This window comes from Anopheles ziemanni, chromosome X (genome assembly GCF_943734765.1).
Source record: "Anopheles ziemanni chromosome X, idAnoZiCoDA_A2_x.2, whole genome shotgun sequence".
NCBI lineage: Eukaryota > Metazoa > Arthropoda > Insecta > Diptera > Culicidae > Anopheles > Anopheles ziemanni.
This window is the reverse complement of record NC_080707.1, coordinates 11,840,263-11,859,711: the sequence shown is the minus strand read 5'-3', so window position 1 is coordinate 11,859,711 and position 19,449 is coordinate 11,840,263. Positions and strand designations below refer to the sequence as shown.

The following is a 19,449-nucleotide window of genomic DNA, read 5'->3' as shown; positions in this document are numbered from 1 at the left end:
CTCGCACGTTGAACTGTACAATTACCAACTGGGTGTTGCGGGCAACAAATGAAACATTCCTGGATGCGACGTGTGCAGTTACATGTGTGTTCTGTTCCATAGGGCGCCTATATAGCGTGTTGGATGATGCAGATTCATTCACAACTGACGGTAAAGTAACGAACTCGGTGCAGAACTGCTGCGGGAGGTGTCCAGTGTAACGATGTCTTACCATCGCGGTACTGCTAGCCCGGCGAGCAAGGATGTGTCGCGCGATTCAAACAACAACGCCCTCCTGAGTGGAGACAATTTGCTACGGCTCGCGCTGAAGAAGCCAGATAGCTGGAAGTGGGAGCTCACGACGTCCAGCTCGTCGCCGAACATCAGCTTTCCAAAGATACAGCTGTTCGACAGCGTGAGCGGCGAGCTGATGGTGGAGGTGGATCAACCGGACTGCGTTATCCGGTCGGATTGTGCTCCGCAGGGGCGAAGCCAGGGCATCAGCACCTTGGAGCAGTCGAAGGCTGGGCGGCCGCAGCGATACAGCCGCTCGCGTACGTCGCTAGTTAAGGAGAAACTGCCAACGTCCGGGGACTCCCTGTCCGATATCTTCAATCAACTGAGCAGCAAAGGATTAGGGCACAAGCTGGCGACGAGCGGCTCCCAGTATCGGTTGACAAACGATGATGCTGACTCCGGCCGGCATGTGCTGCAGAAAAGCAAGTCTGCTAGCGCCATAGCGATGCAAGAGCCTCCGATCGTGCGCAGGAGATCGCGCAAATCAGTGTCCAGTCGTTCTAGCTCTATCCTGGAACGTATTAGCGAGTTCTACGGGCGTAACTCCACCGATGACGAGGATTTAGGCGATCGGAGGTTAGTGCCGCATGCTCCATCGACGCCTACACAAAGCAACGAGCAAGTACCGGACGAAGAGAATGGCGTCACCATCCAGGAGATGCCAGCAGATCCACCGATAACCACACCGATCAAGGCTCGACCTAAGATATACAAACTGGTACGCAGTAACGCCGGGACGCTGATGGTGCGCGAAGAAAGCTTCCATACCCAACGCAGTTTGCGGCGACGGCAGCGTGACAGTTTGGACTGCGAGCCCTCGGAGCAGCCGCCCCAGCTCGAGCGCTTTGTGGAGATGGACGACCAAACCGAACCGGTAGTCCACGCTCCTTCTCGCTACGAGCAGGAAATCAACCACATCGACCACCTGCTGTCGCGGGTGATGCTCTCGCACGATTTGCAAACAGAGGAGCTACCGCGCCACGATGTGCCAAACATTCGAATTTCGTCGATAGAGGACGAAGTAGCCGGCACCGGCTCCAACCATGGCCCTATCAACCATCTTCAGAACGGCCGGGTACGACGAACCCGTCGCCATCGGCGCAGTATGAGCGTTGGCAGTGGCGTTACGTCATCGCGCCATCGATCGATCTCTTCCGGACGTTCCAACTCGCCGGCCGATCGGACCGGTAGGCGACGGCGCTCTTCCTCCAGCTCGTCGGAGGCAGAGGGTGCCTCGCGGCTGAACGACCCATCAGCTGGATATTCCTCGCGTTCCAACTCGCTGAAACGCCGGGGTCGCACGCGACGCCGTGGTGACACGCGTGATTCGTCAACGGCGAAGAGCAATGGTAAGTTCAGCAGTTTTCTTTCTACCTATCCTATGTTCTCCTACTTCATCCAGCCAAGCCCGATCTGCTCTGTACATTGCAATGAGTGTGATGACTAACATACAATGCAAATTGCCTGTATAGTTAGCAAAACATCGTTGTATTGGCCTTTGACAAGCTGCGTCGAGAATGGAGTCGTTAACTCAGCATGACCTTAATTGTTGCTTATAACTATTCTGTTTAAATGTTTACATTAGCTGACGTTTAAAATATTGTAACAGCAACTCCAGTAAGACAGACAACATATAAATTATGGTGTTTTTCCTCAGATAGTTGAAGTGCTCTGTGACTCGCACGAAGTTAATCACTTTGCAAAAGTTTGTACGATGCAAATATATCAAGCTTCCGAGTACTATAAGGATGTGGCATGGCTATCATGGTAACAGATGAGCCTGAATAGGAGCGATAGCCTTGCCTTTATTGTGTATTCGTTGGTAGTATGAAAAGGAGTGCCATCGAGTGTCACTTCCAGCTGAATTATATTTATAATCTATTGTAGAGGGAACGTTGCTCTTCGGTGCAGGTTACAGATGCGAATGATATTCGGGAAACTCTTGGGATACGTCGAAATAATAAACTTCATGATGGACAGGGTGAATCCTGCATCAGCTGATAGCAATTTCCCGTGATGAGAGTGTCAATTTAGTTAAATTCAAAAGGAACACCGTTCTGCTCTACATTCGATGACCCCTGTCCCGTATTCTAGTGGACGAGTCAGAACGAACTTCTATCAGCGTTTGGTCGTTTGGACGAAGCCGAACGAGGGACAGCGCTGGCTAAAACAAACGCTTCTAGACTGTGGGTGTTTTCGGTCGTTTTGTTTTGGTTCCTTCCATTCGGAAGGGCGCTGACATCGTCGGCCAGGCCGGAAGTACTCACGAGCAGTGGCACGAGCAGTGGCACGAGCACCTGCATGCACCGCGATGGCGCCTGCGCGCTTCTCGTACGAACCCGCTCGGTCGGTGGCTGTTCCGATTTCGCACACAAACATGCACCACGCGAGGCTGCCGAGAGCATCCTTAGGGCAGGGTCTACTACAGGTGTTTGCTTTGCCAACTAAATTTTGTAGTTATTCTTTTTCAATATATTAGCCTTATAATATTTGACTTGGTTAATAAAAAATACAAAAAATCCACTTCCTGAAAATAATTCAATGTTTGAATTAACACGTTGACAGCAAAGCGTTTAGTCACACTTTTTAGTACAATCTTTTTCAATAAAATGAGTTCAAAACATTTATTAAACCGATGGTTTTTGAACGTTAAGCAAAGACTTAGCTTCAGAAAGGACTGATATTAAATATTACAATAATTTTTATGTTGCATTTTCATTTTTTATGGGACAAACACTTTGTAGAACTAATGACAGCTGAGTATCAAAAATGACAGCCATGGCAGTCAACGTCTTATAGTCAATTTTTAGCATACTTATAAAAGTATTCTACCCCTGGCGAAATGTTGAAATTGAAGAGGCGACACACCATACGAGACACCAATGGTTCGAACTACGAACATAGCCCGCTCGTACGGTGTTGTAACAATGGCCGACTATCTACTAGCCAGGGTCAGAGGAACCTTTTGTTGGATATATTTTCGTTTGATGAAAAGTACTCAACTTCCAATCTACAGTTAGATTGTTTTAAATGATTTTAGGGATACTGAAAGCTTTTCTCGTCTTTGCTTACGTGAATAGTTAGTCGGTTTCAGTTGGGATTCGAACCCACACCGGTTGAGCGCTGGTGAGCCGATGTTCTAACCGGCGTACCCGCTAGACCACAAGTTTATGAAGTTTAAGCAAATACCCACACAACACATATGCATGTAAATCGAATATCAACTTGAAATAATCGTACTTCTATGCAATATGATTGAATCGTAAACGACGCAAAAATAATGCCTATACGTACAAAAGTGGAGGCGCTAACCGTACATTGTTCAAAATATATATGTTTAGTCGTATATTTGCTAAGTCGGCATCATATACGACTTACGATATACATCAGCCGTACATTGTTCGTTCATCTATACGTATGCATAAAGAAAATCGTATTAAATTCTTAATCGGCATCATATGCAACAAAGAATATACATTGCTCGTACATTGTCTATGCATAATGCGATTCCGATTCGAAATATACTAATATGAGATTCAATTTATTCAACTTAATACGACTTCGTGTTGTGTGGGTAAGCGTTCATGTATAAGTTGCATATGTAAATTTGGATGATGAGCAGATAAAGATAACGACTTGGCAAATGACAAAAGTGGCGCCAGCGTTGACCAGGGTGTAAGGGCTTGTTTGGTCTAGGATCGGCATCGAGCCAGGTGCGAATGGCGAAATCTGTGTCACACTGAAGCCACCAAGCTGTGAGGCGTACCGTACCATCTGACAATCCCTTTCGCCGAGGCCGCTTTCTCTGTTGCTCTCCCTTTGCGCAAGTTGGCCCTTTCAGCAGCTGTGCACCCTTCGTGCCGGTTGCTGCCCCCACGAGTTGCAGGCTCGGGTTTCGGTTTGTTTGCCTGCCGACCGTTGCCAGCACCCGAGCGTTTATACACGGGCTATTGGGGAGCCCGCACGCTGCGAGATTGGGCTCGGAATTGGCGCTCAGTTCGTTTCGCGCGGTGCCAGCGACTGGTGGCGGCTGCTACCGACAGCCATTATTAACGTGTAACGTTCCAGTGCTTCGTTCTTGTCACCACGATATACCACAGTGCGCGCGGTGCGGGATTGTCCGCTGGTCTTTCCTCCGCCAGTGTACTTTTTTTTATTATTGTCTCTGTGGAACACAAGTGCATGTAATCGACCGGCAGATTATTTTACCTTTTCACGCAAAACCGGAGCCGAAGCACGCCGCCGGAATGCGAATGTGGATGCGCTAACGGTGTAGGTGTGCGACCCCGTGTGCCATTTCGGGCGCCCTCGCGCTGGCGCTGGTGCAGGTGATTTATTATTTGACAACACACGCGTGTCGCGCATCCCCGGCCTTAGTGTTGATGTTTGCAAAAACCCCTACCGCTGCGATCCGGCCTGTTATCTGCCTGTTCGGAGGTGATCTCGGTCGCGGTCCGTTGCTTCAAAAGGCGGCAGGGAGGCTGAGCTTTCCGGTGCGAAGCCGGTGGCGGAGTAAAATAATGCCGGGCATTTTATTTCCTAACTGGCCCTAATCGGGAGCTGGTGCAGGGGAGGGGGGGTTAATGGCGGTTTTTGCGAACATCCAATGTTCACCGTTTGGTAGTGTCTTCCAGTGCGCTGTACAAACCACCGCCTTTTGCTACTGAGGTTCGAGGCAAATAGTAAAAAGGTCAGTTTGTTTAGGATTTATTCCAATCAATGCAGGCACGTGTGCCGTGTGTCGGTGTGTGCGGGTTATGTGCAAAGAAAAGTAGTTCCTCGTGCGTATGCAAGTTTGCTGATTTCGCAAATCTACAATCAAAACCCCAAGGTTCACCTACCAAAGTTCGTCCGACCATCAACCGAATTGCCCGCAAGAGTGCGTGTGTGCGTAAAAAAATGTGTGTGTCATCGCAAATATTGATCAGCCGATCTCGAGAAGAGTTGGCAAAATAACAGGGAAATAAGAAAAGTACAAATGTGTTAAACGAGCGGGGGGGGGTTATCAACGATCAGCTGTTGACAGCTTGCTCGACACGACGATTTTGCTATTCACACCTATTTGAATTTCGCACCCATATTTGCATTATAAAATGTTGTGCTCATCAGTTTTCATTTGTCTGTTTTATTTTTTGCCAAACCGAATCGGGAAGAAAAACAATGATATGAAGTTGCTGAAGCTTTGCCATTGTTTTCATAATTTCCACAGTTTTATCAAACTTTTTCACACCTGAGCTGGTTACTCGAACAAACACGTGTTGGTTGAATTGATTCGCGAAATTTGGGCTTTCTGTGTTGTAAGGGAATCGAAAGGGAGACCAAAATCAATATTAATCATTAATTAAAATGGAAACCATTTAAAAACCAATCAATCGTCGAACATCAGTGCGGGTGTTGGTGAAAATCGTCTCATTTACCATTTACCAGTTTTTATTTCAAATTAAGAGAGCAATCGTATATAAAATGTCGGTAAAAAAGAATCTCACTCCTTGTTCGCTCACTGGCTTCACGATTGGTTTGTATACACATTCAAAGTGTATTACAGTTGGTATAAAAAGGTAGAAAACAAAAACTGGTGGATAGAAAATGAGGGTCACACAGGAATGAAAATAAATGTTTGAAATAATGCGAACGATTACGTCCGGCTTCTTGAATTTAAAATGCTCTTAATTGACGAGTTGCGGAAAGGGTAGAAACATTCAATTTCTTTTTTGACGTTTACATAAAAATCTGTTGCATCAGGTTTACCAACGCTGGTAGAAAGGGCAAAGGGTTAATGCGTCTATGCTATTCATTATTTCTTCGTCCGCATGTTTTTCGAATCCAACAGTTTGCATGCTTAGCCCATGAGTTCATCATTGCTCAGTGTAATGTAAACTCTATGCATAATAATTTGCTTGCAGTACGTCTCGAGTGTGGTTCGATGTTGTTCGTTCCAGCTCAGAAACGTTTGTTTCCAACGCTGGCTGTCCTACCGGTGAAACCCAACGCTCTATTACATTCTGTCGAATCAGCTGAACCGCTGGTCTGTAGTTTTGAGTCTGTCACGATGGATTCGTAAAGACACTTCAACCAAAAAGAAGAAGAAGAAGAAGAGGAGGAGGAAGAAGAAGACGAAGAAGAACAGGCACCATCAATACTACCACTCCGACGGTGTGCTCGCAATGTTAATTTGATTAGCACAAACACGAGACTTGAGCGCCTGAGCTTTAATGCACAGTTGTCCCTCGCGTTGTTTATTCTGACCGTGATTTGAATATAATTTTTTGTTTCCTAAAATTTGTTTTTAGTTTTGTTATTATGCTGTTTTTTCGAAGCATTTTTTAAGTGAGCCAATATGATCTATGTTGTTTTCTTTTCTTTCATTATAACGATAGTTAAAATAAAATATGAACCGACAAAACAGAGAGAGAAAAATGGCAATCAATCGAATAATAAAGCTTTCTGAATCAACAACATGTATACTTTTTATCAACATTTGTGTTTTTGCAAATGTGTCTGTTTTAAATTTCTGGCAAATACGATTATTTGTTATGATGGATTGAACAGTATTTGAGAATGTTTTAAACATATTCGTTTTTCCCATCACTGAATTATGAATTCAGAGAATATCTGTTACTCGTGATCAGCAACGAATTCTTCATGTTTTCCATGGCCCTTGCCGACCTATAACCGGCGCACTCCAAGCAGCCAACGATCTAAATAAAGACAATCATTTGTTGTTTATCTTCTGCTATGCTCGACCTAAGTGGCAATTACTGCGTTGACGGACGTTTTGGGTCCTGATGCGATGATCCAAACAACAGTCACCTTCTGTTATTATTTGCTTGTGCAATTGCCACAATTAAAACCATCCTGCCCGGGGGTTGGAAGTCCTGCCAAAATTCCATCCAGTTGTAGAACGTAAATTAATCAGCACATAATTTATTGTTGAAATATATTCTCTTTCTCCAATGCAAATGTAACAGAAAGAAAATAATAGTCGTACCATTTTGTTTGCATCTGGTGGTCAGTTTGGCAACCCCTGGGTTATAAAGTGCATATAAACAAACCGGTGGTGGTGCGCTCGTGGTGTGCTGAAATATAAATGATACACCGGCGCGGGTGGTTGGCGTAGGAAATAAATTCGAACTAACCGCAAGGGTAAACATATAGATGAATAAAAAGGGCTTTTTCCATCGGGTCGCCACGTCGGTTTCGAAGTTTCTATTAATAAAGTACCCGCTCGACGGAAGGCGTTGAATCACTCACGCGTTCGAATTTCGAATTGAATGCTCGAAGTGCATCCCTGCCTGGATCTTGGTGTGCGTCCATTTGCATACCCGTCAGCTGTCGGTTATTCGTGTGGTGGGATGTATGATTCGTTTGAATATCATTATGATTTGTTCATTTGTTATGCCTCAACAAACAACCTTTGCGAAAATAAAAAAAGTCCATGTTCTAAACAAACTTTTATTTTCTTATTTTGGTAAAACATAGTTCACGTAACGGTTTGGCAAAAGGATTCAAATAAATTAATACTTGATGAGCACTTACATTAAAGAAAAGACAAATTTTTAAAGTTCGACTATCTACAGTTTCGATAGATATAACAGTTTCGTAACTCGCTGTCCAGTTGCCATATTATGTGTTTATCTGTGTGTATGAGTGTTTCAATGTGAGAAAATTATTGTGTGGGGCTAACGCAAAATTTTTACGCGAAAAACAAAGAGTTTTAACATCGATCAAGACTCAATCAACAATCGTCAACATAAAATATCACGATATAAATTAATCAAGCATCGGCGCTCAGCATCAACAAGACGTAAGTTAGAGCAGACAATATTTGATTATTACACATTTTACCATTTGATAATATATAAAAAAACATAAAGACCTTAAATAAAAACAAAAAACAAGGAAATCCATACAAAGGAGAAGCAAACGCGAAGTACACTGAACATTTTGAAGTTGATCTTGTTGATCTGAGATGCAGCCAAACACACGCAACTGCTAAAGATAGGATCCGCGTGCCAATCGAGAACAACAGAACTTTTCCCTGGCGTTCCACAATTATCCACTCTAACAAGCTCTTTGTGTGTGTGTGTGTGCATGCTCGATTGTGAGGTGCAAAGAGTAGTCACATGCTCGGATCGTCCGCCGCCTCCCTCAAGGATACACCAAAGCAAGGCAGTAAACCTTTGGCACAAATAGTTTCCAGCTGGCATTGCGGAGAAGGAAGATGCTCCGGCGCATTCCGGAGTTTATTTAACAAATAAAAATGGCGCAAATTGTCCAACGACACAGCGGGGTGTCGGTGGAGGGGGGTGGTATCAAACCGTATTGCGTGTTGTCACTGTTTTACCTTCAGACACAGTTTTACCTTGAACCTTGGAGCGAAATTTCACGAAGATATTATACCTTGCGTTTGTTGCAATTTTACTGCATTTGGCGAGAAGATTGAGAATTTCCTGTAAAAAAGTATTCATGACCTCAAGTGTCAATAAGACTGATGGAAATAAATAAAAACTTTTAAAGTGAGTCTGAAAAGATGATAAATTGAAAAGCAGTAAAAATAAATATGATAAAATTAGAAAACAGAAAGAAGAACTGAATAACATAATAATCATCAAACATGTTTGATTGTTTCGAAACAAAATAATAAACGAAACTAATGAGACAAATGCTAATGATAGAGAAATTGAAAGATATTTTTTCATGTATTATGAATGAAGTGAAATTGGGACTTAAACTAAATAAACGGGTCAAAACTTTTTCGATTTTCTCTCTTTCGGTATAAACTTTCATTATTTACCATGTTGTTCGTATCTTCAATTCACTTTATTAACTTTTACGATATTTCACTTGCTTTTTAATATGGGTAAGAAATTGTTTTCTCGTTGGTAGCTCAACTGTGATTTTAAATTCAAAATATCTAGCATCGCTAAAACGACGAACGCTGCTTGCTGGGTGGAAAAGTGTGCAATGGAAGTGGGTTGCGCACACTTTACAGTTTTTCAAGCAACCTGCCGACTGACCTCTTTGAGCCTGAATTGATTGATAAACGCACTCAATATGCAAACCGCTGGCGCTGAGTTTTGATATTGACTTACATTTCATCGGTTTCGGCTCGTAAAAAAAAAATCGGTGCATCATTTTTAACCCGTGCTGCACTTTCCTCAGCGCCAATTTTCCCCCTTATCGTTCTGGCCCATGCGAGTTGGATGGAAAATTGCATTGCAACGGTGAAGGGCAGCTGATTATTTAATGATAGATGCACTCTCACACAGCGGTGTCAAATTTGCCACGCCGAATGTAAACAATTCCGGCACGGTGCGGGAAGCCATTCTGTACAGCGCAATTTTCGACGTTCGAACCGTCTGTGTTTGTCGTTTTGATAAAGTATTTTTTGATAAAGAAAAATAGCACCGGTCACGGTTGGCAAGCGCGTTAACCTGCAAACTCCCCGGCACAGCTATGTACATTCCAGCTTGCTTGCAACCTTTTGCTTGTCAGTTTGACACCTCCCTCTAACCTGGCAACCGTCGCTCTTGGGAAACCCTGGGGTTGGTGTATGAATTATGGGTGGAAAACGCAGACGGCACTTTTCGGGAAGCGTTCCGATGATGGGGATCGGAGACGTGAGCTGTCTCGGAAGGTGTGCTGGAATGTGCAATAACCAGTAGTTTTTCCAAACCATTCCAATGTTAACAGTAGGCGGCAAAAGAATGGAAACGCTTTTGGTTTTTGGTAAAGTAACTTTTGAATTTGATTGGGAAAGATCCCTCAACTGAATTGATAACGATTTATCAAGAAACCACTCATATCAAAACTGTACAGATTAACTTGTGCATGAGTATAATAAATCTAATTTCAATATCGAGTCTATGTCTTTCTAGTATTATCAAGTAAACTATCTAACCTGCATTGACGTACTGAAATTTTACAATATACTTTTTTATGTTGCTTATACTATTAGTCCAACTTGTTCTCCATATTTGTTCTTCTCCTTTTCTACGCCTTATTCTAATGTTTCGATCCTTGCACAAAATCTAATTTTATAGTAAGGAATCTGTGTATATAAATTTATTTTGGGCATGTATATCATAACATCATTTATCATAACAACGTTTTCGAGAAACCAAACAAAGATTAGGCTTTCCAAAGGATTTGGTTTGTAACTATTGTGCCGTACTTCTACAAGAGTGCATTACTATATTTGTATTAATGGCTGTAGTCAACTGCAAAATGGGTGACATAGCAATAAAAATATATCGAGTTTAACCCCGCTCTAGCATTTGTATGATGTGAACCGATCATATTGAAGTTTTCAGAATATTTGTTTTGTGGTTATTGTTCTGCTTCTTCTCTTTTTGTTAATATAATTGTCTAACCCTTTTTCTCATATTTCGAAATGAGTCAACCTTGCACAAAGTCACACAATTTATATATATTACTATTTTATCATTTTGTTCTGTCGAGGGGTTTCCATATTATTTTGTTTTTCAGGTGTCCAATATATTCTCATACACTTTGTATTTAATAACACATGAATGCAAACAATTCAAAAATATCTCTTATTTCTATCTGAAAGTGGAAGGAATGAAAAAGAGTTTAAAAAGTTTTAAATGCTGCAAATTTGACCCATATTTTTTAAAGATCAAATTCGACTGACTTTTTTATATAGAACATCTCCTAGTTCACCAGTTTTCATTCCAATGAATTATTTTTAGTGTCCATCTATCCGAATCAAAAAAAAAATGCCGAAGTGCTTCGAAAATAGTTATTGAAATCATGCGTGCCGCATGAAGCGGATTGAAAACCATTTGAAACTGGTAAAACAGTTGATTTCTGCACTATTCCAGAACATATCCTTAAACATGTTGACTGCCATGGATATCATTTTTGATTAGTTTGCTCCATAAATATAAAGAAATGCAACTAAAAAGCTACATTAATTATGAAAGCTAATGTTTCGGGGTGCTTAGTCTTTGCTTGATCGTCGGAAAATCGGTGAATTGATAAACATTTTGAAGCAAATTTCTTAAAACAATATTGTAACAATACAAACAATGCAAATAATAAACAAACAATATTGTGACAAGCAATTCTGAACTTATCACGAAACTCATAAAGCATTTCACAACTTTATTCTATTGGTTAGTCGGTTAACAACAAGCATCAGTATTTATGTTATGCCCAAATTTTATATTACATGATCGTACTAAAAAAATAGTTGTAAAAACTCTTATGACCCAAAAGTTTGATCTAAAACCCAAAAGTGGCTGACAGCAGTAATTAGTTTTCACCCATACTTAAATGAAAATGCAAAATAAAAACTGAGGTAATATTATCGGAATCGGTTCAACGAACGTTATAAAAAACCTTTACTTAAAAAGATTGTACTATAAAAGTGTTAACAAGTTGACTAGTGTTGTGCTTAACGAATCTTTTGGCGAGAGAATCTTTCACTCAAGATTTATTCAGATGGACTCATGTATCTTTAGGGATTCGAACCTTAATGAAGCATTCCAAACCTTAATGAATCTTCATGAATCTTTCATGGATCTGTCACGAATCTCCACGATTCTTTCATTGGGGTGGATCATGCGACAAAAAAACGGGGTCCCCCTGCACACTTTTGGCCCATCACTTTTCATCAGTTGATGCATCTTTGGGATTCATGAATCGCTCATCAAAAGATTCAGGAATCGCTAAAACGCAAAGAATCGTTGAGATTCATGAATCTAAATCTGAATTCCACAACTCAACTGTAATTGACACGTTGACTACCAAGTGATTTTAGCACCCTCTTTTAGTACAACTTGTTTTTTAATAAAATTTGTTTATACCATTTGTTAACACGTTGACTGCCAAGCGTTTTTAGCACACTTTTTTAGAACAACCTTTTTTAATAAAATTTGCTTTAAAAAATTATTAAACCAACGAGTTTTGAAGGCTAAGCAAAAATTTTGCTACTCAAAGAATTGACAAAAAATATTACTATAATTTTTATGTTGCATTTTCATTTGTTTATGGATAAAAAACTTTTTAGAACTTTTTAGAACTGTCACCCACTTTTGGGTGGCATGGCAGTCAACGTGTTAAACCTACGATTTTCGAATGCCAAGCAGAGATTTAGCTTCCTAAAGAACTTGTTTTTAATATTACTATAGTTTTCATGTTGCTTTTTAATTTTTTTATGGCTAACAATTTTTTTTTATCAATTGATAAAAATAGAGCTAGCAGATCAAAACAAGTCCGTGAAAATCCGATAGTGGTGTATAATAATGGATGTGCGAATTTGTCCGAGAATATGTTGGACCCCTTGTATATAGTTCATGCTTCACGTCGTGCAGCTCGCACTATCATTGCCCGCACTGTAGCTTCGTGGTGGGTGAAAAATCACTGGACGTGCTACGTGCTTTTGGATGTGTTTTCCCTTCCCGCTTCCGAAGTTTATCCATCGCGCCGACAATGGCCGCTAATCGTCACCCGTTCGCCCGGTGTGTCCTTACGACGGGAGCTACTTCCGTCCCCCGTGCGGGCTTGGCCTGGGTTTGTTTGTGTGTGTGTGTGTATGGGGGTTTATTGTTGTTGTGATGCGGGTTGTCGGTGCGGTTTCGATGCGGGGTTGCAAATAAAACGCCGCTTTCGGGTTTTGGTGTTGCGCGAACCTCGGGTTGCGGCTTGACTTTACGTATAAATCTATTTTTCATTCTCTCTCCCTCTTTCCCTTTCTCTCTCTCTCTCTCTCTCTTTCATTTCTCTCTCTCTCCCTCTCTCTCTCGTGCGATTTTTCCTGCGCTTAATTTCTCTTGCTTCACCTAATATCACATACGTTTCCAACATCTCCCCTCCGCTGTTCCAACGTGCGCACCTGTGTGTACTACTTGTTGGTTAGGATCGTCACCCCCACCATGTAGACTACCACCAACAGCACGTTCCATGCTTTGCGCAAAGCAAAGTCCAGCGGCAGCCACCGTCCCCCCTCACCGCCGCCGGCGTCGCCACCGATCGGCGGAGAGCGGTCATAGCGGCGGCGTCGGCGGCGTCGGCGGCAATGCACTTGCGCTAGAGTCGTTCCGAGCTTCGCTGCGTCCCGCGTGCCAGCGGGCGGAGGCAGAGTCTAGCTCGGGCGAACCGGCTGTCCCGATCGACATTGACGTACCGACGATCGGCGCGATCGGAACAACGCCGGACGAGTGCAAACCAGTAGTAGTGACCGCCCACTCCCCCTCCTCCGCGTCGAGCAGCTCGTCCTGCACGCTATCCAGCCTTTCGCCCGCCTCCGAGGCAGAACCACCCTCCGTCAGCCCCAGTGTTGTCGCCCGTTCCCTGTCCGTGCCGTGCCGTGGTGGTGATCGTGTCTTCGACATCCTTGGCCCGAACTTTCGCAACTCCGTCTCGTTTCCGCTGTCCGGCGATCGGTTCCGTCAGCTGTACAGCATGCAGGAACCGGGTGGCGAACCGACTGACGGCGCACCGCAGCAGAAGCGCCAGCTGTTGCTGAGCCCGCCGGAGAGTCAACCTCCGCAGGAGCTGCTGGCCGAGCCGCCACCGAAGAGGGTGGCCGGTCCGGTACCGACTTACGCCGAGGTGGCTGGCGGGCCGTCGTCCGCTGCGGGCGTGGTGCGGGACAAACCGCCGACCGGGCTGGTGGTGAAACCGGCCATCACCATCACGTCGACGGAGGACGACGTCGAGGTGGTGGTTCAGTCCGGCCTGGCCAACACGGTCGAGCCGCCGATGAGGGGCAAGCCGCGCACCCTCAAGTACTACGTGCGCCGCCATCGTTCCGCCTTCCACAAGGAGTGACGGGAGGCTTCACCATCGGCTTCGTTCTCCTCCTGCCGAACATCCTCGCCCTCATCTCGGTGTACCGCTCGCTGGCTCCCTCGAGTTCCTAAACCTTCAGCCTCTTCCTCTCTGATAGGAGCCGTAGGTGATCCCTCCTTCGTGCTACCCGGAGAACTTTTTAATGGAGTGCATATGCCCTAAAAAGTTCGCGAATAGCTGAGGCAACCTTCTGTTCAAGCATTTGAAGCTCACCAAGCACCAACCAAAATTTCTACCGGCATCCATGCGCTATCAGGTATTACCAGTGAACCAGTGTGATCAAACACCATACAAGGTGGCTTGGGAATTATTTGAACAAGTGAACCTATAGCTTTCGATGGTCAAGCTGTTTTCGTGTGCGGATAAATGTTGTACTAGGATAAAAAAGTCCCATTTTGTGCCAAATTTCGATCAATTCTCACAACTCCCAGCCAACTAGAGCTGAGGCATCGGATAAATTTAGAATAGAGAGAGCTAAAACATTCAAAGGACAATCTCGTACCATTTCAAGGCCAAGGCGTAAGTTGATGTTTATTTATTCATTTGAATATTTTAACACATTTATTTGTAATCAATTATAATTTCCCACTCGTCCCATCGCGGGAAAGTGGTCGAAATCAGGATGGGAAGGTATATAGAGGAACAGATAGGTCGGGACCACAACTAACAAACAGGAAGACAAAACAAAAAGGCCCAATAGCAACGCTAACAACAAACGACGCAGCCTTGAACACAATTTCGGCCAGCCCGAGGCAGGAGCAGGAGGTAGGAAGGAGTCGTTAAAGCAGCGGAAAAGTGTCTGTGTGTTGTTCTATCCGTACCTTTTGCTTGCCCTAGTTAACCCTCAGCGCGCGAAACCATTGTAATGAACTGTTGTGGAAATAAAGTTTTCTAATAACCATCGCCGGCAGTACTAGCGGGTTTTGCTCCTTCCGAAATGTTTGCTCGCAAGCGGGAAGAGTGGTTTATCACTTGTTTTTTTTGTTGTTTTTGTTTTTTGTGTTTTTGTTTTTTGTTTTTTGTTTTTTGTTTTTTGTTTTGGTTAGCTTGGACACCAATTTCAACCCTACAGCGGACGGCGGTCGATTTGATCTTTTGGAGATTCTAGTGAAGTTCTTGTTTTTTTGTTTCGTGTTTGTACTCAGGGTGACCAAACGAGTTCAGATGTCTTGCAAGCTTCTTCACTGGTGAACTGTTTTTTTTTCCTCTACTCTCTCCCTCTCTCTATCTCTCTCTCTGTAATGGGGTTCATCCGGCGCGGCGCATACGGAAAAAAACAAAGCACGCCGGCAGCGGACGGAAGCATAAAGACCGGATATCTGATTTTCGTCCGCAGATAGACAACCATTTGCAGGCAGAAAGGGTTTCCAACCCGTTTTCCTAATTTGATAACTTTTATTATGATGCTTCTAACAGTTGTTTTTTTTTTCTTACTTACTGCTGTTTGTTTGATTTTGTCTGGTGATAAAACTTTCCCTTGCCTTGGGTTGGAATACTTCAAATGATTCCTTTCTTTTCGGTAAAAAGACTACGAATTTCTTTACATAGATTACTTGAAGCAGTGAAAAACAACTGTGCTACGGAAAATATTTTTAAGGAACACACATTTTTCTTGGTTTTTATGCGGTTTATGATTTTTTCCGTCTCTTACACTTTCACTTTTCCTTATTTCATTACAAATTGATATATTCTGTCAATCGATGAAAACTAATAATTTTTACTTGCTTCATTCGTTTTCATTTATTATTTCTTATACCACACATGTTTGGAACAAAGGTCAATTGAAAAAACGCGAAGAAGTTTCTTAGAAAGTCTTTTTCGCTGAAGATGACCATTGTTTACTACGATGTACTTCCACTTTGGTGCATATCTTCTATCTATTTATAATAACCGACACATTACGCGAAATGGGTACGTAATGGAGGCGCCTGGTGTGTTACTACCCAAGTTACTACATTTCCAATGCCTAATAGTCTTACACAAGTTTTATCATGGCTACATTAAATCAAATTTGGTTTGTTATGAATTTTAAATGGTTCAAAAAAGTTTTAACAATTTCAGCATCTCTAAAACCGTTTATCAACTTGAAGATTATGTGGAATGTCCGTCTTCAAACCGTCGTTTGAAAAAAGCTAAAGACAATGCGTATTAAAACCATTTGCGCATTAAAGCAAGCGAAATTGTATAGTATGTACTCTTAAAAATGCTTTTTGAATCATGGAAGGTGTAGTGTGAGTTTATAAAATGTATTACAGCATATTTCTAAGAACAATATTACATTACAGTAATGAGTTTTTCTTGGTACAAATTTATTTCATGTTAATTAAATTATTTTAAATTAAACATTATATTGCGTACTTGAAAATGTTCTACGAACTAGGTTATGGTGTCTCGTTAAGACTATTTTCAGTTTAAAAATGGTTTTAATGGATGGTTTTACAACGTTCTCTAACGAAGGCCCTTTTAGACATAAATAATTAAGCTAAACATTTTGCTTGGGTAACTTAATGAACAATTAAACAAACTTCTTCACTTAGGAAAGTAATAAAAAACGCACGCTTAAGAATAAAAATCTTGAGCACAAATAAGAAACTATCGATGCTGACATCTGTCTAACAGAACATTCAAGACATCCTTTCAAAGCATTAAAGACTAACCTTACGGTGATGGAAATTGGAATCGACGACATACTTCGGATGATGGAATTAAAATTCTAACTTACTTAAATCGTAAAGCAGCTTCGCAGAAGTGCATGAATAATTCATACCAGGTAGATAATGCACGCACACAACCAAGCTGTACACGGTGAAATTGAAAACAGAGCCGAATGCCGAAACCTTTCACGCTCGCGTACAACCGTAGCCATTGGGTTTATGCACATGCTTACCTTCCCTATCTCCGGTGATGCTTCAGCAAGTTTAAAATTTCCCCCCACCCCCCCCACGCATACAGTAATGCGAATTCGTCAACCCCTGAGCTGGCGGTGCTTTTCTATAAGTTTTGCAAACCAAACAAAGCGAAACTCAGGCGAGGTTCCGGGTCGCCCGGTATCAGTTTCACGGCACATCCGGTCCATTGGAGCGTGGCGATTCTAATTCACTGCCAACTGTATATAAATGGTTCCTTTATTCCTCCTCGTTGCCAGAACGACCACTCTCTCTTTCTTTCACTACCTCTATCAAGCATTTTTCCTAGCATTGACACTCGAATGCGTCTGTCAAAGGTAATTTCCACTGGGCGTCTCCATCATTCAACATTCCGTCTGAATGTTTGATAAAATAAAGGTTATCGTGAGGGATTTTGCCCTAATGGAATGGACATCAACTATCATACTGATATCCAATAAAAACGCACACTAGCCGTTTTTGTTGATATCGATTCATTCTTATTGAAAGTGTGGGATCGATTTTTCTGTCAACTTGCTGACCCATCATAATAGAAGCAACTACTGTTTAAAAACATTTCAAGCAATTTTTATCTAAAACTCTGAGTGATGGGAAACATTTTCAAAACATTGCTTTATTTTTTAGATCTCAAAATAAATTTGGCTTGAAGTAAATGTGGTCAAAATAGATTATTTTAAAGATTATTCATACTATGAAAAACTTAAATCAAGTATTTATTTTAGTGTGACCAACAACTGGTACACAGGTGGGTCAAAACAGCGACAAAGAGTGTGCTCGGGAATTTGTTCAGTGAAAACATCAAACAAACTCAAACATGTGTATTGAAATGCACTGTTCGTCACCATACCAAGTTTACCGTAATACTATCGATACGGTGAGTGCAATGGTATTTTCTTGTGCTGACTTCTATACTAATGATGCCAAAAATAATTTTTACCACATCAAACCTAACCATGACTCAAGAAAAATATATCGATTGAAAATATCAATGCCAAATGTGTTGCACATGCTTTGCCGGACACTGTACGTCAAAGGTCACTCAACAAAAACCGAAAATACTTCTAACTATGAGTTGTACGGCTTCGTGGAAAATACACTAAAAAAGCAGAGGTGGGAAGCATTGTATTTCACCGTGGGAAGGAATATTTACTCCTAATTCGTGTGGGTTCCACTTTTTAGCTCGATACGATAACATTTCTGTGCTTAAATTTTTACCGTAAGAAGCTGATGATTTCGTTCGGGCACGAAAGGGGAAGAAAAACACCAACGGGTGGAGGCAAAACTGGTCGTCGATAGGTTCTCTCCTGGACTATGGACAAAACAAGAACAAACCCTAAAAAATACACATTGACAAGAACCCGAACCCATGGCGTGCTGTTGTCCAGTGCAAGCAAAACTTTCCAAAACCGCTTCCAAAAAAAAAAACGAAGAAGACGAAACAACAAAACCCTAGTCAACTCCGGGGGGTGGGGGGGGGAGGGGGCGAAACACGGACAAAAATACCCCAAACCGTCCGAGTACCGGCTGCCCACGCGGCCGGTTCACCTTCGGGGGGTTCTCATAGTTGTTTGTTGATTTTCTGTTGCAAAAACTCTCCCCCGTGCGTTGCGTAAGCGAAGAGGTTAGGGTTTTTGCGTGACAAACGCTGGCCAGGCCCAACAATGATGAACTAAACAAGAGCACAAAAAAACACAAAACAAAACATTAACGAAAGAAACTTCGCCCAGCGCTGCGAAACCGAAACCAGCTCCGTCAGCTGGCAGTCTGGATGAATTTGTTGAAGTTTTCCATCGATCAAACAGATAGATTGTTTTTATAAATTTTTTCCCCTCCCCCGCCAGCCCGGTGTTCCGTCTGTCCATACCAGCAAAAGGGATGATTAATCCCTGCCGGTTAGAGTATTTCTTTAAAATAACATACCATCGGACAAAAAGAATGGAATAGTTCGTTTATTTGGGGTGCAATAAAAATAATAAAAGTATGAGGAATCGCTCTCATATTTTTATAAGATTCTCTAGCTAAGCTCTAAATATAAACCTAGGCATGAACCTAAATATAAACCAATAACATGGGTTTGCATGCTTCAAGTTCAAATTTGAAAAGTTTGGTACCAGTTTATATTTTTATAGCTATTATTTTTAAAATCCCATTTTATTGCATTATTAGTTTCAACAATTTTTGTATCTTCATGTTTATTTATTTATTTCATTTATTTCTATCAAACTGGGTCGTGATTAAACATTTATATTTATTTTTCTTAGATATTTATATTTTAAATTCCATTCAAATACAGTATTAGTTTCCACTTATGTTTTTCTTTTATTTTGTTTATTTAGTTCATTTATTTCTTTTAAACTTAGTCCCAACTTAACTTTTATATTTATTTGTCTTAGATATTTATTACCATTAAAATGCAGTCTTAGTTTCAACTATTTTTTATCGTTTTGTT

General features: G+C 42.0%; 1 protein-coding gene across 1 annotated transcript; it reads left to right on the top strand.

Moving 5' to 3' along the window:
• Positions 1–202: 202 nt before the first annotated feature.
• On the top strand, positions 203–1,710 carry LOC131291069 (uncharacterized). The gene is made up of 2 exons (XM_058320258.1): positions 203–1,625; positions 1,679–1,710. Exons 1-2 carry the CDS (start codon positions 203–205, stop codon positions 1,708–1,710), a joined length of 1,455 nt encoding a protein of 484 aa, XP_058176241.1.
• The last annotated feature ends 17,739 nt before the right edge of the window (positions 1,711–19,449 follow it).

What these genes read in the sequence shown, in the direction of transcription:
- LOC131291069 (XM_058320258.1), top strand. Translation starts at nt 203, where the DNA reads ATGTCTTACCATCGCGGTACTGCTAGCCCGGCGAGCAAGGATGTGTCG. An exon ending in GTCAACGGCGAAGAGCAATG is followed by an intron (nt 1,626 to 1,678) that starts GTAAGTTCAGCA and finishes TACTTCATCCAG; the next exon opens with CCAAGCCCGATCTGCTCTGT.